This window comes from Lactuca sativa, chromosome 7, assembly GCF_002870075.4.
Source record: "Lactuca sativa cultivar Salinas chromosome 7, Lsat_Salinas_v11, whole genome shotgun sequence".
NCBI classification, from domain to species: Eukaryota; Viridiplantae; Streptophyta; class Magnoliopsida; order Asterales; family Asteraceae; genus Lactuca; species Lactuca sativa.
The window spans coordinates 17,053,008-17,080,630 of record NC_056629.2 but is presented as its reverse complement, the minus strand read 5'-3'; the positions used below and the strand labels follow the sequence as shown (position 1 = coordinate 17,080,630).

At 38.7% G+C, this 27,623-nt stretch overlaps 2 protein-coding genes across 3 annotated transcripts; both read right to left on the bottom strand.

The window, feature by feature from the left end:
- Positions 1–497: 497 nt before the first annotated feature.
- LOC111878735 (uncharacterized) lies at positions 498–4,165 on the bottom strand. Its single transcript, XM_023875509.3, has 5 exons — positions 3,650–4,165; positions 2,304–2,473; positions 1,522–2,226; positions 1,122–1,341; positions 498–1,025 (listed from the first exon to the last, which is right to left on the bottom strand). Exons 2-5 carry the CDS (start codon positions 2,361–2,363, stop codon positions 739–741), a joined length of 1,272 nt encoding a protein of 423 aa, XP_023731277.1. The 5' UTR covers positions 2,364–2,473; positions 3,650–4,165; the 3' UTR covers positions 498–738.
- A 668-nt stretch (positions 4,166–4,833) lies between these two features.
- Positions 4,834–7,794, bottom strand: LOC111877264 (O-fucosyltransferase 29). Of its 2 annotated transcripts, none has more exons than XM_023874673.3 (8): positions 7,291–7,794; positions 6,953–7,189; positions 6,702–6,872; positions 6,530–6,618; positions 6,222–6,411; positions 5,856–6,140; positions 5,425–5,768; positions 4,834–5,346 (listed from the first exon to the last, which is right to left on the bottom strand). In XM_023874673.3, exons 2-8 carry the CDS (start codon positions 7,109–7,111, stop codon positions 4,968–4,970), a joined length of 1,617 nt encoding a protein of 538 aa, XP_023730441.1. In that variant the 5' UTR covers positions 7,112–7,189; positions 7,291–7,794; the 3' UTR covers positions 4,834–4,967. The 2 variants fall into 2 exon arrangements, with proteins under 2 accessions (XP_023730441.1, XP_023729848.1); XM_023874080.3 differs by having other exon boundaries at positions 7,329–7,794.
- Between the last annotated feature and the right edge of the window lie 19,829 nt (positions 7,795–27,623).

Here is a 27,623-nt window from a genome sequence, read left to right as displayed (position 1 = left end):
TTCTTAAAAACACTCATTCTAATTCCATTTCTAAATTCAACGTCAACAAGTTCTTTCAAACCCACTTCCAATATTGTGATCTCGCATGGAATACCCTCGCCCAATATTGCAAACTCACTAAGCAGGGAGATCTCATCTGACTAGGATAATTTGTAAAGCAAACTAATTTTCGAGAAATTTTATATATATGTGAAATATTACAAGATGATTGATTACATATGAGAAATATTAAAGGCCAAATAATCTCCAATCCAACTCACCATATGTTTCAAGAACAAAGATGAACTTCTTCAAAGCAGTGTACAAGAGCTAAACATGATTTTATGCAAAGACAACCATATATCTACACATAATATTTTGTTCTAAAGAATGGGTTGTAATCGGCTTACTAACAAACATTAAAACATGAATATTTCATCCATCCAAATTTTAAAATGAAAACATGAACTTCAACATAGATTGATGACTCCATTCAAATCTAAAAGGCTCCTCATCAGTTATCAAAAAAACTGGTATCATCAATTCAAGCTCATAAGATCTTTAGATGAAATCCTTATAATATAGATTGTTAATTGCAAACTAAATATGGTTCAAAACGAAATACCAACACACATGGAGCATAACATATGACTCCACCCAAAAAGTTCAACAACCCCAACCTCTAATTTATATATAAGTATAAACCAAGTCTTTTATTTATTCTTAGTATTTCATAATGAACCAAAACCTGCATATTACTTACCATTTACCACCCATTTTACTATGTTTTGGTTTTGAGAATCCCATCAATGCCTTCTTCTTCTTCTTCTTCATCACAACATTATTTGCTCCAGTATTAGAAGACGATCCACTTCCAGATCCAGATCCAGAGGGCCCACCCAAGCTTGACTTTTTTTGAAGCTTCAGATTTGATGTGAGAAAAGAGACTATATCAGGCTTTGGCTTTATCTCTATCCACTTATTATCAACCCACTCTTTTGAAGCTCTTAGATTCATCTTCTCAAAATAATGCAATCTGTTTTCACCTACACACAACACAACAAAACCAATATCATTTTTCAAAAAGAAAATCAAGAGGTAATGAATGATATGAAGGTGGAGTTTTTATAGTTTATATATACCAGGAAAGTAAACTTGAAAATCATTTTTTCCACAGATGTTGATTCCAATCAATACACCTTCCCACCACCCATCACACCACCATGCATCCACTGCTGATCCAATCTTGAAATCATCATCTGAAGATTCCATTATAGGACATGCAGGACGTATATAATTACGCCCTAACCATCTCATCCCCATTTTATCAGCAGCTGCAATTTTATATGCCAACACCCATTCCTACAAAAAAAATAAAAATAAAAGAAAATATAAAAAGTTACTACATTGGTGTTAGGGGCTCTGTTTGATATGCCTCGGATTCAGACTGTTTGGTACCACAATTAGAAGTCTCCGATAATCTAACAGTGATTCATCTATGTGGGACCCAAGAATTGGTTTAACAAAAACTTGAATATATACCTCAAGATTTCCGGGACCCGCTGCATCCTCCACATCCATGTATAAAACTTTCAATCCCTTCTCTGATATCTTCAAGATTTTACATCTAAACCAACACCCTCTTATCCCACTATCATTACTAAGCACTTCAATCTCTTCACCAACACAAAAAGGTTGTGTTTTTTCTACCTCATTATCAGAAATTGTAACACCCTGTTTGAAACTTTGAACACCCTCTTCTTTTTCTTTTCCTTTTCCTTTTTCTTCTTCTTTTCCTTTTTCTTCTTCTTCTCTTTTGGATGAGGTTTCTTGGTTGTTCTTGTTGTGGCCAATTGGGAGATTAAGAACAGAAAATATGATCTGGGTATAGTAGCCACGCAACTTAGAAAAAGGAAATGAGGAAATTTGGTCATTTTTGATCTGCTTAGAGCACATGTAAATCCCATCTGAGAAGTCTTGTGTAACAAAAGCCAAACATTGATTGTAATGTTTGGGAGTTAAAATGGTGGCAAGTCCATCAATACATTCTGCACTTAAGATCTGACAATGAGAGGTGATTATAAGCTCATGAGGCTGAGGATTTGAGATTAATTCACTAAGTTCTTCACTGCGATGAAACCATCTCACTTTCACCATCTTTTTTTGCCTGTAATTTTCATACATGTCTTCCAAGTAACCAATGTGGTAACCTCCTTCACCAGCTAGGATGAATACAAATGAATAAACCTGTATAATACATGAAAGAACTTATGTTTTAAAAGGAGGGGAAACAAGAAACAAGAGGGACAAAAGATGATGCTTACAGATATTGTGGTTCCATTTTTGGTAAAAGCTTGATAATGCTTTAGGTTCCTGGTGCACATTGAAGATTCGCCTGACCATATGATTTCAAAGTTTTCATCATCATCTTCTTCTTCTTTTTCTTCTTGGATCTGTAATCCTGAAGATTCAGGCTCCTTGTTTTTCTTTGAATCTGTTAGTAAAAGTAGAGTTTATAAAAAATGTAAGGCGTTACTAACAATGCGTATCATAAAATTGGCACAAGGGGAAAACTGAAAACATAGATAAAAGCTCAAGTACACAAAAAATCAAGAAGATCTGACTAATATGTTTAGATCATGCAAAATCTAAGCTTGAGGTTCTCTACAGTCTACACTAAGTGTTGTAAGATCAAAATGGGGATGAAATCGTGAATGAGGGACAGAAAAAGATGCAAATTTTAGTAGCACATGAAATCGGAATGAGATCCTATTGAATCGGTTAAATTAGATATCAGATCACAAGTTGGCATTTTAAGAAACACATTTGATTGTTTCCAAATGATTTTGGGAATTAAAGCAAGCATTTTGAATCTCCGATTGAATCGATGATCAATAATGCTAGAAACATATGGAAATTACAAATTGAGAAGGAGAAATACCTAATTGCTTCATCATCAAGCCAAACACGAGTAATGCTCTATGGTAAGGAGAAGACTCTAGGGTTCCAAATTTTTTCAGTTCAATGAGTAGAAGAATTAGGGGTAAGAAATTTATAGTGAGCGAAATCCCGAAAAGGAGCATCAAGTCCAAGTGGCAAAATCTTGTGCAAATATACACGCCACGTGGAATTTTTACTTACTAGAGAATTGAATGAACCACATAATTATTTTGGAGTTGATTAATTGGGAATCAATGGAACAGTATCCTAGAACACTATAAACACACTCACACAAGATTTCATTTTCAAAGCAATTTCATTAATTCAAATGAAGATTAGAGGTAGGTAGTTCTGATTTCTGAAAGTGGATGGAATGAACTATAAACAGTCAAGTAATTGAACACAATTACACACTTAATAAATCTTATACAGTAAAGGCGTGCCTCATTAGGCCATCTTTTCTCACTTAACTCAAACAAGTAATCATGTAGGTTCGGTTTCATTGATATCAAGTTAAATACACCTTCTTATGTAGAATAATCTGAAGTTTGGGGGACTCAATTTTGTTTTGAGTAGAATCAGAGTAGATCCTATATGTAATTTTCTTGGTGTTCCAACACTTACTTTGACATATCACAAATAAGATATCAGGTTCATATCATCATGAAAAAAAGAACAATAATGAGCATGGATTAACAAAACCAGGAATATAAACTATTACTTGCCGCACCTGATATTCTGAAATCAAGGAAGGGGATTTAATGGTGACACGGGATCAATAAGTCTTGAAGAAGAAGAAACCATCTGGTACAACATAGATCACGCGCCCCATAGTCAATATTCCAACAATAGCAATGGCAAGATCCCCAAAGGAGACCTGCAATTACTAATGAACTCTTTGGTTTCTTTTCTCCTGAGAAATCACATGCTCGTCTCATGCCAGAAAATGTTTGCTCGCTTGCACACATTCTGATACACCCCAAACGAGAGGATTGCGATCGAATTTCACATCAAATTGCACATAACACCTCAAAATAGATCAGAAAACAGAAGAAAGAGGGCGGATTGATTACGAAAACTTAAACCTGTGCAATTGAGTGTGGCTCAAAGCAAAGAATGATAATCAGAAATTAAAGCAATACAGTTTGCTTCTGATTGCAATAAGGATATCAAACTTTTTTGAAACTTTTTCATGATTGTTGGAGATATTGCTAGTAGTTGCATCTCCTTCCCTTCTCTAACTCTCTAGGTCGTTCCAATTGAAAAGGCAGAGGTTGATTTTTAGGCAAAACTAGTCCCGCAACTTTATCTTTTCAAAACATGTAGCCTAGTTGGGATACTCTTAACATTTTAAGTCCCCAAACATTTTTTTACAATAAGGTTCTAACATCTCGTTAAAAGGATTAAGCCATTATTAAACACATCAATCCCAAATCTCGTTAAAAGGATTAAGCCATTATTATTATTTTTAACTAGTTAACATTACAAAATTTATTTCAAATATTTATACAACATAAAAACTTGTCGTTTTAATTGAAAACCGATAATAATAAACTTTTCAAATTGAAATTTTTGAAAGTGTTTGTGTCAAACGAGAGGAAGTTCTAGTGTTTATATTTTCGAAATAAAAAACAACCCATTTCAGACCCGATTATAATTGCAAAGAAGTTGGGTCATTTGCTCTAATGCTCAAAAATCATGTTTATGCAAAAATTTATTGTTTTAGTCTTGTAGAAAAACCATGTGGTCATTTTTCTAATCATCCCTCAAATAAGTTATTTCGATCCAAACAGCGTCTATTATGATCAATAATCACATACATTCATGGATGTCCAATTGTACATACATATACAAATACACAATAAGTTAAGTGACTCGAAATGACAACAAAAAAGAACATTATTCTTGCAGAAAGACACCAAAAAAAAGCTCATTAATTATATAACCAAAAATGTTGAGAGATGATTTACATTTCTTAGACTCTTGTTTTGAATTTTCCATAAGAATGGTTGTAATGACAACAAATCGGTCAAATACAATGGTTTACACTAGTCACCAGCCAAAAAATCATCATCTTCTTTCTCTTCTAGTGATGCATCAGCATCATCATCTCTATGTGTAGTAGTGGTATTACTACTAATAACACCTTCAAATTCATACTCTCTTTCATGGTTGAGCTTGAGCATATCTTGTTTTGTGTTGTTGTCATGATGATGATAATTGAATGTCTTGCAGATGCAGGTGGAAGGGTATTCATGGAAATCACCACGTCCAGGTTTCATCTCATCCGGGTCCCCCATAAACCCCCTTTGAGCTGATTTCACTTTACTTGAGAAACTCCCCCATGACATCTTCTCTCTTTGCAAAAATAAAGCACTCAACTTCTTTGCATTTGGTCTAATTGTTCTTTTATGCCCCATATACCTCCTTTAAATAAATAAATAAATACACAACATTGGAATATGATACAATTGAAATAGAGTTAAATAAAATAAAACACCTTACCTTCTTCCAGCAAGAATTTTTGCCATGTTCCCATTGTTGTTAGTGACAAAAACATCACTCTCATCACAAACAATGTAATCAATGGCTGCAAGACGTGAAGAAAAGGGAAGAAAAGGTTGAAGAAGGTGTTCTTGTTGAGAAGCCATGAGCAACATCTCTTTGGTGTATAAATTTGGAAAAAGTTGTCTAAGAGGCTTCAAAGTTTCTTCACCTCCATAGATTTCACCTGATGCAACATAAATGTATGTGTCATTCTTGAAACCGAGTGCACTCAGCATCAACCCCACCTCATGTGGTGTAAGTGGACACTTTCCTTGCTTTCTCTCTCCATCAGGATTCACTTCCTAATTAATCAATAATGAGATATTTTCGACAGAAAATTATAAAAAAAAAAAAAAAAAAATGAAATTTGGGAAAGAAAAGAATCTCACTCCTAAACTGGACCACCTTTTCCTGACTTCACCAAGCTCATATCTCTCTTTATCACCACCTCCATAATAACAACCAGAAAATGCAAGCATATCAGGCTCAAACCTTAAATGAACAGCAATATAACGATTTGTCATCTTCCTCATTTTCATCACCAGATGATCTCCAACATCTTGCAATGGTTTTGTAAAGCGAAAAGCATGGTAATTCACTCGACATCTTAATCTTTGTAGTTCTTTATTAAGGTCAACAGCAAGCCTATAGTCAAACTTTGTCAACTGAACAACCTACACACAGTTTGTTCATCACAATTCACAAATCAAAAAAAAAAATTCAGTAGGTGTAAAGTAAAAATGAAGAGTAATTACATGTCGCCTCAAGAGAACAGGAAGAACTTCATGAAGGTAATATTGAGGTTCAGATTTACGTGGGACCCGCATGGTGTATGGGGGTTTTTCAAGTGATCGCATGTATTTGTCTGGGACTCTTTTCACAACAACCACGTCCTTTGCAAGGAAAGAGATAAACCAATCAACATCAAAAATGTTTGAAAAGTCACTGCAAAGTTTATTAAAAAAAATAAATAAATAATAAGATAACAATCAGTCAATCACAATTCACATACATCTTAGTTTTCAGTTTCGATTAATGAAATCTTACTTAGCAGTTAGCTCACCTATCATCCTTCCAAAATGAATGATGATCAAACTCAGGAACCACCAATGTGGCATTTAATATCCGTGCAACAACTACAGCGTCTGTTATCTGTGTTCACAAGATTGATTGCAAAAAATAAACAAAGAATGTGTAGCGAATGAAGAAAGATGAAAGGCAGAATGTTTATTTACTCCGATTCTTTGTTGGTTAAGCCCTCCACTGGTGGCTATAAGAAGATATCCATTTGATAGTAGCTCAGCAACAGGAGGTTTGTAATGAGGGCCTCTTTCACTGCATCCGTAGTACAAGTTTGAAAACTCAGATTTCCAGATGTTAATTGGTCCATGATGACGGAATCCACCCTAAATGTTCAAAAAATTCTCATAAATATTTCGCATATGTAATGCAAATATTTCACACGATGTGATTCAAGAAATTTTACCACTTTACTATACCACAATCGATGCTTAACGAGTTTCTGAGAATACCATTCGAGATTTGAAGCCACATGACCTGTAAACAAAGATATCAGACCGACTGTAAACAACATCACTCCACAAACCACCGCCCATGAGATCCGCCGCCTCTGCCTTTTCCCCATTGCAGAATGCTTTGCTTCGGGTGGTCAGGGCATCCCCACCACGTCACCTTCACCTTTACTGACTTGGAAGTTGAAAGACTGAAAGGAATTGAAAACAACATTGTAAAATCAAGCTAGACCAAAATTTCCTTTTACCAAATCAAGAACTAAACAATTGGAATTTCGTAATGAATATTGACCTATTAGCTATCTTGTGATTATGTGCGATATTACAGACCTTGAAAGCTAGGAGTTGTTGAATCTTGTGTCGTCATCACAGAGTTAAAGCCAGCAAGCAGTACCTAGTCGGCCAAAAAACGGCCTCCCCTGGCCCCTTAAGGGTTCCGCCACTCAAACTAACTGAAATGAACCAAGGAAGACTGAAGGCACCGATTCTGATTTCTTGATTTGCGGAAGATCAATTTCTGAAGAAAGAAGACTGAAGCTTGAACGATGGAGTATAGATTCATGAACTCGCTGAAGCTAGAACAAGATGAAGTATCGATCCTTGAAGTCTTAAAGTCGGTGAAGACTAAAGAAAGTCACATTAGTCGATATCAATGAAGATGGAAGGTCGATTGATGATTTGAGGTCTTTGCTTGAATTCGCTGTAGCTTGATTCTTTAACCATGGCGTATGGATGCCACCGACGAGTAGAAGCAGTGAAAAAGAGCCCTAGAACAAAAGGTTTGATTTTTTTTTTTTAATCATGGGAGAGAAAAACTAAAAGAGACCCTTTTTTTTAAAGTTATATATTGCTTGAAGAAAAATAAAGAAAATAGATAAATTGATAATTCTATGGTTTATCGTTACTTTAGCCCAACAATGTTTCGTATATTGGGTTAAACGATCTCTTGTGATTTTCCTTTGCATTTGAAGGAAAGCACATAGGCAAAAAGAAATCGAAAGTATAATCGATTGGGGGGTTCGATCCTCGTCTGATCGAGGATGGGAAGGGTTCAATCGAACCAGGGGAAGAACGAACGGAAGGTAGAAAGCGAAAGCAACAAAGGTTGCTCATGCAGTGAGGTGTGAATGGGGTGAGGAAGGCGATCAACGACATTGTTGATCGAAGGTTGGGTCGAGGCTAAGAGATTTTGAGTGGTGATCACCTCCGGTGTTTGGCCGGACCGAAGAAAAGAGAAAGACGGTAGCAACGAGTTACTAATGGTCTCAGCGGTGCAACGATGGGGTGGGATGTGAGGCAAGCTGCTCTAGTGGAGAAATCAAATGGCGACATTTTCGATAATCGCCTTGCATCCTCTTCTTTCTGATTTGATAGCCAACAAGAAAGAGGATGAAAGCAGGAAGGAAAAAAAAATGATCCACGAGGGTGTTTTGTTTGTTTGTTTGATACATGAAAAGGCAAAGATTGAGAGGCTGTTTTTGGGATGCTTATTCGACAAAAGAATGGGGAAGGATGAGGGAGGCCTGATGTCCCATTAATTTGTTGAATACACAAGAACAACACCTTTAATGTATGTGTTCTTGGCTGGCACGAAGGAGAATGAGAAAGAAGAGAGGTGAGGTGAAGCTATGAATGATTGAAAGCAGCCTAAAAGGGTATAATTTCTCATAATTCTTTAGGATTTAGTTGTACCATTGTGATCCGTTTTAAGTGTAGTTCTTCTTTAGCTTGAACAATCACTGGAAGGGAATGGCAACAACAAACACGTATCTGGTGTTGGTATGATGTAGGAGGATACTTTGAATGATGTTTAGTGGAACTTGTAGAATTTATTTTGGTTAGATGAACACTTCATGAGTTGTACCCTAACTGATTGTGTGAATTACACTTAATGTAAATTGAAATGTGGGAGGATCTTATTACTTTTGGTTGTCAATCTGATGTACTTTGGGTTAATCTTGTAAGCATTATATTAGCTCAATAAGTATGTAATTTGTATGTATTGATGTATTGATTTAATTGGGTATGTATTTGTGTGTATTGGTATATATTTCTAATGGATTTAATGTACGGTTTAATAATATTGTATGCATGTGGGTATTTGTTTGAGACATTTGAAGGCAATAATGCATACACAATATTTATACTCCCATATTAAAAGTTTACTATGTATGCTTTTAAGATATATAAAGAATTGGAGATTTATATATAATAAGTGTTCATATTGTTGTATAAGCTAGTAATTAGTATTTGGAAATATATATATATATATATATATATATATATATATATATATATATATATATATATATATATATATATATAGAGAGAGAGAGAGAGAGAGAGAGAGAGAGAAAGAGAGAGAGAGAGTGAGAGAGAGAGAGAAAGAGAGAGAGAGAGAGAGAGAGAGAGATATAGAGAGAGAGAGGGAGTTAGGTTCAAGTATTCTAACTAATTATTGTGCGGATATCGTATGCTATGAGAATTACTAAGAGAATAAGCTGTTTAGTAATGCGAATATGTTCACCCTTACAAAAATATCGTCATTTTCAATGTATTCTCGCTAATTATTATTTATTTTTGTTATCAGACATCGTTTTTCACTCATTTTCATTCTGACAGAATACGACCCAATAAACATTCTGACATAAATGATAATAATAATAATAAGTGTATAATAACCTTATAGACGATTTAATTAGTGAGAATGTGTGTTAAATGACAATAGTTATGTAAGATTGAACGTATTTATATTATCAAACAACATAATTTCTTTATCATTCTCATAGCATACAATATCCGCACAATAATTAGTTAGAATAGAATAACACAAGCCCATATATATATATATATATATATATATATATATATATATATATATATATATATATAATTTTCATTACGTAAGATATATACATTATGATTACATGATTGATTATTATTCTTTGAAGTTCCGGAATAGCTTATGTATACAAACATATGTATAGGTCTCAAACCATTTAAAAACTAAGGGTGTGTTTGGCAAAAGTACCTGTTAGCTGGAAGCGGGTAGCGGTTAACTGGTAGCGGGTAGCTGGTAGCGTGTAGCTGGTAGCCGGTAGCAGGAAGCTGTAGCTTTTATTTGTTATATGAATGTTTGGCAAAAGTAGCTGGAAGCTTTTGAAATATATAAAATTACATAAAAAGACAATTGATTAAAAATAAAAAAGTATATAAATATATTTTTAAGGGTAATTATGGAAATTGATTTCAAAAGCTCTGGAGCGTTTTGTTAAAAGCTACATGAAGTAGCTTTTAGAATCGGAACGTTTTGATAAAACTAAAAGCTAAACGCTCGTACTGCCAAATGAAACTTTTTGTTTAAACTAGAGCGTTTTGTCAAAAGCTAAAAGCTAGAAGCTCCCAAACGCTTCCAAAAGCTCCGTGCCAAACATGCCCTAATTCTTTTGTACTTTTATAAATATTTTCTAACTTTCTCGATTTATGTGCCATCGATCTTGATATCAAATATTTTTTTTCTGAAAATGAAGAATAATGGTCTCGGTTACAAGGATTCCAAAAACTCAGACCGATTAATTTTTCAAATTGTAGAACTCTCGGAAATCTTGTTTAAGGATTTGCATTTAATTGGACTCGAAACGTCTGGTTTTTTGACTTTTGCAAATATTAGCAAAAATATTTTGATTATAAAATTTAATAGTTAGATCATAGCATAAGTCCAAAAATGCTCTCAGAATTTCTATATGAGATGTGCAAGTCCCTCAACGGATAGAAACAATTTTAACAACTTTAAGAAAAATCAGTATTATATTGGTTTGGATTCTTAAAACGGTTGTATCTTTGCATACGAACTCCGTTTTGGACGTTTTTTATATTTTTTGGAAACAAGGAAATATGTACCATGAGGCTAGAGTGTTTGCTTTGCTCACAACTGCTTAATAAGAAATTTTAGTTTTTCATACGCATTAACTAGGGTTGCAGTTTGAGTTGTTTGATTGGTTGCCAGTTACAAATTTGGAAGTAAGATACCATCTTGTATCCTATAATAGTTGAAATGAATTCATTTATTTTACAAAAGATGCACTAAAACTCAATGAGTCAAATGACAATGAGATTTACTGTGAGTTGATCGTCCACAATCTTTGACCTAAATTTCGGGATGTCACAGGTACTATCTATTACATAGTTATAATTAGATATTATATATTATATACTTGATCTTCACAATTATTATAAAACATCTCTCATGTTTGATTTCTTGTGCAGGTTTTCCGAAGAGTCATGACAGACGCTACTATCCCTGCTCATACTCATGCGATGCTCACTGCTTATGATGAGGAGCCGATTGAGGACAGTGATGAGATCAAGGCTAACAACATCATTGGTTCGGACCCTTCCGAGCCTTATTACACTCTAGCAGAGCACCCCGACCCAGTCCCTTTCGTGCCTGACTACACACTGGCTAAGCATGATCACATCAGCTTAGACAATGACCCAGATTAGGACGAGGAGGATAGAGAGGTCTCACCATACCTCCCACTCTCTCGCACTGATCATATCAGTCCCATCTTACTGGTACTCGGGTTAAAAATACGCTGAGGAAGTCTACGATGATCCCCTCTCGAAAGAGACCAACATCCCCACCTCCAGCAAAGAAACCCTCTAGCGACTATGCATGGATGCCCCATATTAGAGCCTGATGACCGGAAGAGGATATTGGTTTTCACTAAAAGGTAGGGGAGTCCTCTATTGTACCGACCCTTATCACGGACACCTTGATAGAGCATGTTATCTCCTTCTTGGTACCACATACTACCCAACACTCCGATCGCTTAGGAGCCGTGGACATTGAACTTTTTCAGTCGAGGATGACCCTGGAACAGCTGGCAGGACGGGTGGAGTACTTAGAGGAGTAGAGGAACGTGGCAGAGATGCTCGCGATGAGATGCATTTTCATCGACAGTTATTAGAAGAGGTTTTCAGTCATACCGAGAGTTTGGATCAACAGGTGGATAGAGCACAACCGAGGATCTCTGATGTTTGGATAGATTATGTTTACAGGCAGCTAGTGTAGCTCATGGCACTTTTGATTGCGTATTGTGGATGTTATACTTTTGAATGCAGAATAACTAGGCATCTCAAGAGGAAATGCTCAAAATTGAGGAATGATGGAGGAAATGCTAGGGGTAGAGCATTCGTGATTGGCGCAAGGGACACCATTCAAGACCCAACCGTTGTAACATGTACATTTCTTGTTAACAATTTATACGCAACTATACTATTTGATTTTGGTGCTGAGAAAAGCTTTATTACACATAATTTAGAGAACTTTTAATGCATAAGTATAAAATCCTAGATGAGCCTTACATAGTAGAAATGTCTAATAGAAAATTTGGTAGTACTCAGGAAATATTAGAAAACTGCATTTTATCTCTAAACAACCACATTTTTCATGTCGACCTCATGCCTATGACCATCGGGAGCTTCGATGTCATAATTGGCATGGATTGGTTATCACCGTACCGAGCCGAAATCCTCTCCTACGATAAGGAATTACGATTATCCTTACCCAACGGAAAATCCTTAATGATCTACAGAGATATGTCGAGTGGAAACCTTAGAATCATATCTTGCATGAAGGTGCAAAAGTACCTTCACAAGAAGTATTATGCATTCTTAGCTCATGTCGTAAACAAGGAGGAAAGGAAGGAAATCAAAGACATCCATCAAGTATGTGATTGTCCCGATGTATTTCCAGAGGACTTAACCGGACTACCGCCAATTCGAGATGTGGAATTCCAAATTGACCTAGTCCTAGGGGCAACACTAGTGGAAAAATCTCCTTACCGATTAGCACCTTTCGGAAATACAAGAAATGTATGGATAGCTTCAAGAGCTTCTCAATAAGGGCTTTATATGACCAAGCTTCTCACCTTAGGGAGCCCTAATGCTATTTGTTAAGAAGAAGGACAGAACCTTCAAGATCTGCATCAATTATCGAGAGTTGAACAAATTGATGATCAAGAATAGATATCCACTCCCAAGGATCAACGATCTATTCGACAAACTACAATGATCAACCATCACATAGTATAAATGTCAAATCATCAGGGTAAAATATCATAAATGCGAAAATAATCGGAGAGAATGCTCTTCCATCACGTTGGGTCCTTCCCCTTAGTACTGGAAGTACCTGAAACCGTAAACATAAACCGTAAGCAAAAGCTTAGTAAGTTTCCTCCCAAAGTACCACATACCAAACATATAAATTAATGCTATGGGTTGAATCATAGCCTTACATATAATTTCCTGTCGAGGGACAAATCCTTGTCTTTCATACAATTTTCGGGGGCCAGATCCTGGTCTTTCATAAAATTGTCAAGGGCCAGATCTTGGTCTTTCATACAGATGTCAGGGGCCAGATCCAGGCCTCTCATGTAATTGCCAGGGGCAAAATCCTGGACTTTCATACACATAACATACATGTATCTAGCATCCTATAACACAATTAATGGGGCAGCCTTGGTGTCTTTGACCCATTAATACAGTGAGAAAACTCACCTCTACTGATAATAACTGAAACAACACTTGATCCGTGGCGAACACTGCTCCTCATGCTAAACCAAAACCAGAAACAAAACCCAATCAATAATTAGGGTTTAACCCAAACCCATGGTCTAGTCCATTCCTCATCATGGTGAGGGCAAAAGACCATTTTGCACTTTATATATAAGCCCAAAACCTCTAATGGCCCAAGGCCCAAAGTCGATCCACTAGGCTTCTACTGAGAACGCCTGCCGTCTGAACGTTGGTGTAAAGCCCGGTTCTTGGTATGTATTTTAAATATGAATTTTACACTTTTATACTGGGACTCGACGAGTTAGAGGCCCTAAACTCATCGAGTAGGGCCAGATCTTTGTCGCGGGTGGAAGAGTCTACTCGACGAGTCGGAGGCCCCCGACTCGACAAGTAGGTCTGCCATAGTGAAACCCTGATTTTCAGGGTTTGCACCATATTTAAACACCTTATATGGCCTCCACTCCAGCCTCCATCACCCTCAGACCTTATTCACGAAACCCTAATAAGCTTGTGAGTGTTCTTGAGCTATTTTGTGCCATTTTAGTGATTTAAATCTTGGAGAAGGAAGGAAAAGCTTGGAGATTCAAGAGGAGGGCAGTAGATCCAGATATTGGGTTGCATTTCCAGCTTGTTTGAGGTATAAAGCCTATAACTTGGCTTTCCATCAATTAGATCTTCTTTAGGACTTGCATGTTGTCATTTTTGGGCCATTTCTAAGTCACTCTCGGGATTTGAGTGCATATTAGAGTAATAACTTCAGATTTAGGAACTTTTGAGCTCAGGAAGCTTAAAGTTGCCACCTTTATTGAGCTATGGGCCTATCCCATGCATTAGAACTCCTTTATGGCTTAGTTTTGGTGTTTAGCTTCATAACACCCATGCATGCACGTAAAGTTTGTAACTTTACGTGTTATATCGACCCTAGGAGGTCAGATATATACTGTGGATGTAATAAGCCCGATTGAAATCGACTGGATGGACTTGGACTTTGGGGGACTCGACGAGTCATTCATAGGACTCGGTGAGTTGGGTCATGATTCCCTAACCTTTTTTGTGCTGAGTAATCTGGTTGAGTCTAGGAGAGGACTCAACAAGATGGACGCGAATATGGACTTGAAGAAGAACTTGATGAGTTCAAGGAAGAACTCCGTGAGTCAAGGGCTAAACGTCCCAACTGATATGAAGCAGGACTCGACGAGTTCAAGGATGAACTCGACGAGTCATGAGCAAAAGGTCCCAATTTTGTATGAAGGAGAACTCGACGAGTTTAAGGAGAACTCAACGAGTTAGGAGTAAAAGTCTCGACTATGTAGTAGGGAACTCGACGAGTTCTTGAAAGACTCGACGAGTAGAACCGAAGTTCCAGAATTTTGGGGATTAAGGAACTCGACGAGTTGATGAACCAACTCGACGAGATGAGTCAACCATATGTTGACTTTGACCAGGGTGTTGACCTTGACTTTGACTTTGACCTGAGTTAACCCTTGAAAGGGTTATGAGTATGAAAAGGTAATTAAGGAATATTGTTATGTGTAGGAGTTTGAGAGGAGTGATCGCTGCACCGAGGACAGTTCAGACCCTACACGACATTGAGGTGGGTTACCTTCCAGTAGGAGTGGGTCGAAGACACTAATGCCGACCCACTAGTAAGTAACTATAGTTGAGATGATTGTCCTTGTGATAATTGTCTGGTATGCCGCTATTTGTTATGCTTTACGTGCTAGTATGTTATGTTATTATATGATAGTGGTAGGGTGAAATAGCCCACAATTACCGGTTGAAAGAGACTGAAGGGGATGCCAGCACCCATATATGCTAGATAGTATATAATTTATATGTTTTATGCTAGATTATTATGTGGTAGTAGTAGGGGTGAAATAGTCCCCGATTACCAGTTGAAAGAGACTGAAGGGGAGGCCAACACCCTGATATGCTAGACAGTTATTGGTTGAAAGAGACCGAATGGGAGGCCAGCACCCAGATATGCTAGGCAGTTACCGGTTGAAAGAGAGCGAAGGGGAGGCCAGCACCCAAATATGCTAGGCATTATGTGTATATATGGTATGTGGTATGATGGGGTAAATCACTAAGCTTTGTGCTTACAGTTTTCAATTTTGTTTTCAGGTACCTCTTCATCGAATGGGAAGGAGCTGGCACGGTAGAACCGCATCACACACATGATTTCCGCATTATGAGATTCTTGGGATTGTACTCTGACATTGTTACTATTTTATGATATGGTTGAGACATGTGATCTATGGTTTTTATGAAATGAGATAACTTGATGATGTTTTTCTATAAATTGTTTTATGAATCGTTATATCAAAAATGAAATTTTTGGTCTTGAAAATTAGGATGTTATAGTTGGGCTTTCCCATGCAAATGCCTGGCATTTGCTCGTTGATTACCAACTTCCAAACCAATGTCTTAATGGCTTAAGATCTCATGTCCAAACTTCAGATCCAATCATAATGGAACGTCTAAAGCCATAAAGTTGCAAACTTTATGGTCATGCATGGCTACAACATGCCTAACACCAAGATCCTAACTCAAAATCAACTATAAGGCTCCAAAACTCTTGCATGGAAGATTATGAAGACCCAAGATTGCATTTGTATGATTATAGGCTCACTATTATGCTTGAAAGGACAATCCAAACCTCTAGAGCATTCCAAACTCACAAAGATCAAGTCGTTGGGACCAAAAAGAACATAAACTAGCCCTAAATCAAGATCTAACAAACGAGACATCAATATCTGAACTTTATACCTTAAAATGATGTTCCAAGATGTCAAGAGTCCAAATCTACAAGCTCGAGAGCAACCACAATACTCCAAAGATCTTCCTTCTCTTATCAAGAACACTAAATTATACCAAAAAGATGAACCAATGCTTCAAACTCTCATACACACTTAAGGTTTTCGAAATGAGGATGGAGGTTGGAGTGGTGAAGGGTTTTGAGGCGATAATGTTCTTTAAATAGGGTGCAAACCCTAAAAATTAGGGTTTGCTCTCTGCCGCCAAACACTTGGCGTCCATCATAGAACACCTGGCGTTTAAACGCCTAGCGTTCTATGCCAAATGCCTGGCGTTTGGACCAAAATGCCAAAAATTAATACAAGTATACAATAAGGTTAAAAATGTAAATACCTAGAAACCATGGTGTTACAAATCTCCCCCACTTGAATCAGACTTCGTTCTCTATGTCTCCTATTGCCAACAAGTATGGGTAGTGCTGATCAGTCGGTGATAGGATTGCCTGTTTATAACTTTAGGTTATGCTTGTTCCGATTACTCAATACCCGAATGTTGCTTGCTTTGTGCTATTTTTAGGAGTTCTCATTAAATTCAGCTAAATAGTAAGTGAATATGCTAAGCTACTTATTATTGAAACTAAATATTTTTAGAAGGTTAGGTTTAACTCTATTGCGTAGCTCTTGTCTGAGTCGAACCATTGTAGTGTGGGACCTTTCATTCGAAGAATTATTTGGTGTTGGTAATATGTGGTTGTATTCGTGAGCTAGTTAGAGGATGTTAGAGGGAGTTCGTTCTGCAGCTGATGGCAAAGAATGGTGTGGTGTTTGCCCTAGGAGAGCCTAGGAAGTGGGTTGTTTAGTGAGTACTTGAAGTAACAATTTGAAAAGGTGACTTAGAGGATTCGGGATGATTCTTGAGGAAGGTTTGGATAGGTGTGGAAGGTAGTCAAGGTTCTAAATGGCGTGAGGCGTGGCGTGGCAGCAAGGTCAAGCCTCAAGCTTAACGAGCCATGGCGTTTTTCAAGGCGTGATGTAAGACGGCGATTTTGTATTAATTTAAAATTATATTACCACATAAATATAAATTTATATTAAATATAACTATTTTTTAGAAGTGTTAGATTAATAACTAGTAACAAAATTTTAACAAAAACCACACTACTTGTATCTCCGATTAGAAAAGACATAACAAAGAGCAAAAAACTGTGTCTCAAACGAAAAAATACGCGCCATAACACGCCATAACGCGCCATGGCGCGCCATATCACGCCTTGCCACGCGCCACACCTAACAGCAACGTTATGAGGCTTTTCGTAACGGCAGAGCAACGCCTCACGCCATGGCGCGCCATGGCGCGCCTTTTAGAACACTAAAGGTAGTATTGGGCCCGTACTACTGAAAGCACAAGATCCATACTCGAATCGAGGAGAGTCACAGAGAGTCTAGGAAGCCTATTGGATGAGGATTCATGGGTATGTTCTGATCAGTTGTATGATTGTTTTTCAGAATGGTGATGAGCACACAAGGAGGAGGTTCAGGTTCTGGTTCAAGGTCAGGTGCAAGTGCTGAGCTAATCAATGAGCAGATGTGGGAGTTTATCTTGTCGAAGATCACCCGCTGCATTTTGGAGCAGACTCCTATGGTATTCGGTATGGTCAAGGAGGGGTTATAGAGATTTTGGATGAGCATTTGGGCATGTTCCGCACTGAGATTATGGAAATTGTAAGTGCTCACACTCTTTCCTTTTGTGAGTTCCGTGCTTTTGGAGCTCCTAAGTTCTTTGGGGAGAAGGAACCTATTACTAGTAGGAGGTGGTTAGCAGACATGGTGAATGCTTTTCAGACGAGTTTCTGCTATGAGGGGTCGAAGGTTAGATTTGCTTACTATCATCTGAAAGACAGAGCTCGAGATTGGTGGGAGGAGGTAGACTTCACTTTGGGAGGAGAAGCCCTGGAGACGATGACTTGGGATGAGTTTGTAATCTAGTTTAGAGCAGAGTTTGCACCGACTATTGAGGTACAACAGTTGGCGAAGAAGTTTCAGGACCTTCGTCAAACTACTAAGACGGTGACAGAGATCACTGCCAAGTTCCAAGAGAGGGCTTTGTTGGTTACGCAGCATGCAGCAGACGAGGAGATGAAGAAGGTAAGTTATCATGATATGGTGAGGGATGACATCAGGGAGTTCGTGAGTATGACAGGGTGCAAGCACCTGAATGATATGATTGCTAGAGTTTGAGAACAGGAGATTGATTTGGAGGCAGAGCAAGTGCTGGCAAATGGGGGTCATGCGAAGAGACCCAAGACTTCAGACCAACGGTTGAGAGGCCAACAGGGCCGAGGTCAGTGCAACACGTGTGGGAAGCAACACGATGGGGTCTGTCGATCTAGAGGTATGGGTTGCTACAAGTGTGGTAGGATTGGTCATGCCAACAAATATTTTCCCCAGGGGACGAGCTCGTTATGTTTTCACTGCAACCAAGTGAGCCATAAGAAGGCTGATTGTCCGAAGTTGATGAGAGTAGCGGTGAGGGCACCTGCTCCAGCCACTCTGAGGATTACTGATGGTCGCGAGGGTAGAGTGGAGGTTCCTGTGGTGAGGAGCTGAGCAGTGCAGTCACAGGTCGAGGGGATCTGAGTACCATCAGTTGATGCCGCATATATGTATTGTATTATTTTCCTTCATTCTCTTATTGATTGTGTTTATCATAATATGTTTATGTATGAGATGCTATGTGGGGTGTATCTAAGTCTCCACCTGGGATTATAGTTTTCTTCATGATGGTCTAGACATTTTATCTTGAGAATCTACATATGCCATTTTACATGCTGAGAGCCGTGTTTAGGGGATGTTTGGGTGAGCCAGATTTGGATTGCAATGTGGGAGGCATTAGCTATTGTTGGAACAAGCTTGAAGTGAGAGCAGATCAGCAGTCGATTCAATCTTTGGTAGTTTCAACAAGGATTTCGCGAGGTGGACATATTGGGTTTGGATGCATGGTGTGTAGGAGTTCATTTGGGTTTCAAAGCATAACCCAAACACATAGTTGGGGGTATATTCAGATACAGGTTCGACTTAAGATGATTATGGTTGGATTGGTAGTTGAGCGGTATGACCATATGCGGTGACCATGGCAAGTAGTGGTGAAGTGTTGCAAGACTGTGGGGTGGCCGTAGCATTTACTAAATTGGTAGGCAGTATAGGAATGTTGTAAGACTGTAGGGTGACCGTAGCATTCAATCAAATGGAAAGTAGTGGTAAAAGTGTTGTAAGACTGCGGGGTGGCCGTAGCATTCACTAGGTTGGCAGGTAGTGTGGTAGTGTTGTAAGACTGTGAGGTGACCCATAACGTTAACCTGGTTCTTGAGCAGTTGTGAGAGCATGATAAATTTATGGTTGACCCGTAGTTCCTCTAGGTAGGATTAGACCATGGTAGGTCAGGTCGTGAGACTATGTGAAGGCCACAACATTCATCGAATTAAGGAAGGTTGTGGGCCGTATGAGGTCGGTTGTAATATAAGAGGACAGTTGGGCATGTAGCATTCACATATAGCAAAGTGGATTTGGTTACATCAGGCTTGATGGTTGGTTATGTTCGTTTAGATCGGGAGGGCTGATAGAGCCATTATGGAATGCAAGCTAGGTCAGCTCATGCCATACCCACCCTCGTTCGGAGGTCACGTGGTGTGACTGTGTGAGGCTATTAGTCTCAGCAACCGATTGGAAATTCAGTATATTGGTTAATTGGTAGGTAAGCATGAGACCAGGGAGGTCTCGGTGACATCTCGAGTGTAATTATGGGGCAACTAGATGAGCATGATATGGTACTAGTGATTGGGACTCATGTATGGAGTCGCTTATTATTCAATGAATATGTTAAGGCACTTGCTATATGGGTTAAATAATCACAGAGTAATTGATTTGACCCTACTTCCTAGCTCTCGTTTGAGTCTAACCATTGTGGAGATGATTCATTTACTCGAAGGATTATTTAATCCTTCAGTCAAGTTGAAAGTTTTCAGCAACAATGAATGGTTAGTGAATTTGTTTCCCAATGGAAACAACTAGTTAATCCAGGGGTTAGAAGAGTTATGATCAGTTTTGGAATGCTGTTGTATCCTTAAGTCAACTTCTCAGTTTGAATTAGGGTTGTGGGAGTATCGCTTTAGGTGTCTGACATTTATGGAAGGTAGTAAGGAATGATTTCGATGACGAAATCTGATTTAAATGGGGAAGAGTTGTAAAACCCTGTTTTGAATCGTTGCTTAATTTGGGGTCGTGACCCGAAGATCAGTTTCATAAGGCTTCGAGCCTTGGGGGAAGGAAAGATTTAGGCCCCTTTGGATGTAAGTAATGTTGATTAGATGATTCGAGAGTTCGGTTGGTGCTTTGGAGCCCATCGGTATAGCCGTAAAGTGATAGTTTGGGCCTTTTATGAATTTTGGGTTTAGGTTCGGAAGTTTTAAGGCAAAGGAGAGTTGATAGGATTGTGGAGCTTATCGTTACCTTTCCTTGGATATAAAGATCGTTGAAAATAAAGTTGGAACGAAGAAGTTATGACCGTTTGAAGTTAGGAGGGTTTTGGGGCTTAGGATAATACACAGAGTGTACTCTTTGAGTATGCAGCGCGTATTGGTGGTCTTAGTCGCGGGTAACTTTCGAGTACGCCAGACGTACTCAGGAGTATGCATGGCATACTCCAACCAACTAAAAACCCCAATCTTTATGGTTTTACCCTTATTTAAGCGTATTATGTCCATTGGGCCTTGCCTCTTATCAACCTCCGTACCTTCTAAACCCTAATCTCGACCCTTAGGCACCATATTAGTGTTCTCGTGCTCTTGTGAAGAATCTTAGTGTTTTCTTGTGTATTTTGAAGAGATAGAAGGTTATTGAAGATTCATCACTTGGAGTGAAGCTTAGAGATATAGAGTTGTCAGTTCTACAATCTATTGAAGGTAAAAAGTTCTTATATTGACATCTCTTTGTGTAGATTTAGTGTGGGGTGATTTATGGCATATTTTGGTCTCTCTGGTTTGTCCTTATGAGAAAGAGTTGCTCCAAGAGTTTGGTCACTAGATCTGGACGTTTTAGAGGTCCCAAATGCATAAAAATGTCATATTGATGGTTGTTATCCTCCCTTGCACGTGTATTAGATCCTTTGTTGAAGTTGTGAAGCTAGGGATTAGATTTGGGACCCATTGATCAGTGAAAAAGCTCAAAGTTAATGACTTTATGTATTCAGTCATATTTTGGAACTAGTTATGTGCATTGGACGTTTAGGCTTAAAGGTTTAAGGCATTTTCTAGATGGATTAAGAATAGAGCGCGTACGCGAGTATTGACCGTCCTCCATTCGAGATGTTGTACGGACAGAAGTGTCGGACCCCGATATGTTGGGGTGAAGTTGGCCAGAGGGTCATAGGGAGCACTGAGGTGGTGCTCAAGATGACCGAGAGAATCCAGCAGGTTCGAAGCAGGCTTCAGACTGCGCAGAGTCGACAGAAAAGTTACGCCGACAAGCGTCAATCAGACCTGGAGTTCCAGGTCGGGGATATGGTTCTCCTAAAAGTGTCGCCTTGGAAAGGCGTCATTCGATTCAGGAAGCAGGGCAAGTTGGGCCTGAGATACATTGGTCCGTTCAGGGTTGTAGCCCGGGTGGGCAAGGTGGCATATAGGCTGGATCTGCTAGCCGAGCTCAGTCAGATCCACAACACCTTCCATGTCTCCCAGCTACGGAAGTGCCTAGTGGATGACTCAGCGGTGGTGCCGCTAGAGGATATACAGGTTGATGACAACCTAAATTACATTGAGCGCCCAGTCGCAATCCTCGACCGGAAGTCGAAGGATCTGAGGAACAAGAGGGTGGAATTAGTGAAGGTGCAATGGCAGCACCGAAAGGGTTCAGAATGGACTTGGGAGCCGGTGGAAGAAAGGATGAAGCATTACCCCAAGCTGTTTCAGGATCGAGCAGCAGATTTCGAGGACGAAGTCTAAAATAAGTGGGGGAGATTTGTAGCACCTGGTTCCTGGTATGTAAAAATTTATCTAAGTGTTTTGCATTTTTTTAGCCTTGGACTCGGCGAGTTGTAGGCCCGACTCACCGAGTAGAGACGGGGTATGGAGCATGTTTAAGTTGGCGACTCGGCGAGTCCACGCTGTCTGATGAAACCCTAAATTTCAAGGGTTTGCACCCTATTTAAGTCATCTTATGCACCCCCAAGCTCTCCCCCTTCACCCTCAGAGCTCCCTATATCGTCCAACCCTTGTTCCTTGTGAGATTGAAGTGCTTTGGTGTGTTTTCCTTAAGATTTTGAGAGAAAAGGAGAGTAGATCAAGAAGAGAAGAAGGAGGCCAGACATCTTGGTGTTATTTCAGTGATTTCCTTGAGGTATAACTCAGTTTCCCTCTGTTTTCATGCTTATAGTCCCTTATAGCTCCATTAAAGTCCTTCTTGAGCCATTTCCAAGCTTGATTATGAATTAGGGTTTGTAATAAGTTGATTAACCTTTAGATCTAGGCATGATTGAGCTCCAGGAGCTCGGATCTACTGCCTTTATGGAGCCATATTGCATGAAAGCCCTATATCTACTCTTTTAGTGCATTTTGTTCCCTAAAACCTTCATTGGTGTTTATTTACATGTAAAGTTGGAAACTTTACGTGTTAATAAAGCCCTAGAAACCCAGATCTATGAATGGCATGAGTTGGATTCAAGCAAAATCGAGTATATAGTATTTGCATGTGAAAGACTCGGCGGGTCGAGTCACGAGTCCCCGAGTTTTCCCCCTTTTCGTGTTTGCTGGGTGGAGTAGTGAGTCATGGGGTGTGACTCAGTGGGTCGGAAGCTAGACTCACTCATGAAGGAACTCGGCGAGTCAATGCCCTGACTCGACGAGTTCAAGGCAATCTTCTTGCCTCAAGAACAGACTCGGCGAGTTGTTCATACAACTCGGCGAGTCTCAGCATAGAATGTTCTTCGGATGAAGATGAACTCGACGAGTTGTTCATACAACTCGGCGAGTATGATGAAGGACTATTGGACTTTGGTTTAGAAGGAAAACTCGTCGAGTCAATGCCTAACTCAACAAGTAGAGACGGGATTATGGTCAATCGAATGGATAGGGACTCGGCGAGTTGGCAAGCCAACTCGGCGAGTCGGGTCAACTGGAAGTTGACTTTGACTTTGACTCTTGGTTTGGTTAAGGGTAAATGGTCATTTTACCCTGAGGTCGGTTAGCAGTATTTGACTGAGTGTTTTGTGGGGATTATAGCCGGAGGATTTCCAGGGCAGCAGCAGCAAAAGGCAGTCAGTTCCCACGCAGATCAGCAGCTACTTTGAGGTGAGTTACCTTCTAGTAGTGGTGGGTCTATGGCCACAATGTCGGCCCACCATTAGGAGTTGTATGATAGATGATTGTCTCTATGATATTCATCTAGGGTTGCTACTACCAGTGATATGTTATTGTGCTAGTATGATATGATGCTATGTGCTAGTAACAGTAAGGGGAGATAGTCCCCCAGATTACCGGTCGATAGGGCCGAAGGGGTGGTCATGCCCAACCATGCTAGATAGATTATGTGATATATGTGTTATGTGGTAGTAGTAGGGGGTGAAATAGTCCCCAGTACCCGGTCGAGAGTACCGAAGGGGAGACTAGCACCCATATATGCTAGTCAGTATCCGGTCGAGAGGAGCGAAGGGGAGGCAAGCTCCCAAATATACTGGTCAGTATCCGGTCGAGAGGACCGAAGGGGAGGCCAGCTCCCAGATATACTAGACAGTATCCGGTCGAGAGGACCGAAAGGGTAGGTCGGGCACCCATATATGCCTGACCATATATGTATGTTATGTGATTGTATGGTATGTGGTATGTTGGGGGAACTCACTAAGCTTCGTGCTTACAGTTTTCAGTTTTGGTTTCAGGTATCTCTTCTTCGAAGGGGAAGGAGTTGGCGTGGTAGCGGCACATCACACACATGCCTTGTATTCCGTACTATGAGATCTTCCTGGGGATTTGTACTCTGACATTATTATGTTTTATAAAAATGTTTTCCAGACATGCGATATCTTTTATGAAATGATATGATCGGTGAACGTTTTATTTCTAATGTTTAGCTAAGTATATGTTTTAAAAATGAAATTTTTGGCTCGTATTTTTGGGACGTTACAGAAACCCCTAAGAAGCCTCTTGGACCGAAAATAGCCTTATAGGACCGAAGTCCCTATTAGAACCAAAACTATGAAGAACCGAAAGTAATATGTCCGAAGCCAAAGATCAGAGGACCGAAACTTCAGACAGGACCGAACCTCGCAGACCGAACCGAGCCTCGCCTTCGCTTCTAGTTCTACCTCCGCCTTCGCTTCTTTCCTTCTCGCCTGCGAGATTGCTCGACTCTCACCCACAACCGAAACCACCTTCGGTTCTCAACCCCTAAAGACCGAACCCTCGGCTCCAAATCCGAAATTTCGCAGACTTCGCCCTTTTTCCCGGTTTTCGACCACTTTCGCGTTTTAAGCCCGTTTTTCATGATTTTGACGTGGGATTTTCACCCAAACTCGTAGTTTGGCGTATGAGACCCTATATAACCATATTTTAATCATTTTTGGAGGAAAAATAATTGTCTAAGAATAAAATCTAGTGGGTAATATTTTGAGGTGGAGTGTTGACTTTACCTTAATGTATGACACAAGCAACCCTCCACACCTACTCCAGGGCCATACTCAGTCACTATTCCTCCATACTTAGTCAACTAGTTGTCTGTTCAAAGATTGGAAGTTCTTATCTCTCCTCCCATATTTTTCACTCTTTCTCAAGAAGAACAAACACACCTCTCTCACTCTCTCTCTCTCTCTCTCTCTCTCTCGCTTTCAAACTCGAGACTCCAAGGCTATGATTGAGCTTCTCACTCACTTTTGGTAAGTATTTCCATCCTACACTTGAATATCTTACATCCTTTCACTCAAAACATGGATTCCTCACACAAATATCATCATATTTGTTCATAGAACCTTCAAATCTTCAAGCATCTCCCAAGTGTTATTGACTTGGAAACTCCTTTTCTTCATCATCCATCCACTGAAAACACTCAAGGTGAGTTCATACCCCCACATTTTCATTTTTTCTTCAAGTTTTAGGGGGAGAATACAAGTTAAAACACCAACAATTTAACTAAACTCAAACATCAGCTTTCCATCAAGAAAGTTTAGTTCCATTCACAGACTGTTTTGAACATCTTAAACTTTTTAGTTTTCAAAACTGTATTATATGCAAATAGTTCAGGTTTTTACCTTTAAAATGACTACTTGCACATATTCACACGATTTTTCTACAATTGATGGTGATTTTTACAAAACTGCCTATCACTGTAGCTACGAATTTGGACCAGTCTGTGAATATGAACGTTTTCACACTAGTTAGAGACTTCTAAAAATCATAATAAAATTTAAGAACAAACTAGACACATTTTCTAAACTCTCAGAGTTTACGAATTTAGTTTTCTACTTTGTATGATTTCTCTGTGATTTTTCCAAAACAGTGTAGAAATGTTAGAAACAAGTTAACAACTTATAACTTTCATCACACTTTGTAACATGTTGAGCAAAGTGTTCATCTTTGAGGATTTCATATTTTACATGTGTTTCCTGTTGTGGTATAATTATATAACAGAAAATACTCACTGATTTGTAAGAATCCTCTATCTTTACCAATAGTACAAGACAAGGCATGATAAACATAGTTATATTTTTGCTATACATTCAACTTACATAGAAAAGGGTTCTTTTACATTACAAACGTTTTGGATAAACTATAATAGGTATAGTTTATGTTTTGTATACGTTACAAACACTTATGATAAACTATAGTAAGTATAGTTTATGTTTCATATACATTATAAACAATTATGTTAAACTATAATAGGTATAGTTTATGTTTCATTTACATTTCAAACTCATTACCAAAGGTTTTCAGTTCATTTAAACGGGGTGCGAATACAAAGTACCGAGTTTATACAAAAAGGGGTTTTCAGTTCAGTTCACGTAAATCTGTTAATGAATAAATTTGTGAGATATTCGCTTCACGTTACTTCCAAAGTAACGAAATCAAAAGTCCTGTAAATTGTAACCAGAGTCTCTTGTAGGGATAGCGTGATAGTTGTGTATAGATCTATATTGGGTCTGACAAACCCACACCTGAGCTGCATGCAACAGCTAGACCGGCAGGTTTGGGGTGACAAGTGTCAGTTAACTTTGTGATGCCTGAAGAACGTCGTATTACGAGGCCGTCTAAGTCATAATATGGTTATAATAACTCACATGAGGTATTAACAAAACATAAGATTTATGGGTTTTACTTCCAATTAAACGAGTTTATGTCGATTTAAACTTGCATAAATTATTTAAGTACGGTAAAATACTTGTACATTTCGGTCTTGACTTTTATGAGTACAATACATTTAATAAGGGAAATATTGGATTTTTCTGGAACAAGCATTACTTTTACAAGGAAAGAAATTCAAACACCGCGTTCAAAAGCTTATGAGCTCACCAACTTAATTGTTGACACTTTTTCGAAACTACTTGTATTTTTAGGAAATCAGTGAACCAGATAAACAATAGCTTTTGAGGATGGGACGCTCAGACCTCAAACATTTGATTTTGTCATCATAATGTAATTGATTTTGAAATATGTGAACACATGCTACATTGTAACTTTTTCAATTATATTGATGATGGTTGTATTTACTTTGAGCAATATTACACTCGTTGTTATGATACTAAACATGAAGTCCGCCACCCCGGACGTTTCCGCCATCCTTGGTTTGGGGGTGTGACAGTAAGACCTAGGGTTTTGGCCCCGACCTGGCAAGGAAATACCATAATATGGCTCGTGGCATAATGACAAGACTATGGTTGACACATAACATTCTCTATTGTATATATGGTATGTGGTACTTTGGGAAACTCACTAAGCTTTGTGCTTACGGTTTGTTGTTTATGGTTTCAGGTACTTCTAGTACAAAAGGGAAGGGTTCGACATGACTGCATTCCATCCACCCATGTTTCCGCAACTTTATGATTTGGGATTGTACTCTGATAACTGTTTCATCTTAATGATCTTTTGAATGATTGGAAATACTAAATGGGGTTTTATGGTTAAATTAGAAATGAAAATTTTATCTTACATTTTTTGAGATGTTTCAAATGTTTACAGTGAATTCATAATCTGTAGTAACTCGTAACACCCTATTTTTCATAAAACAAGATACAATGGTTTTAAAACATCTTATA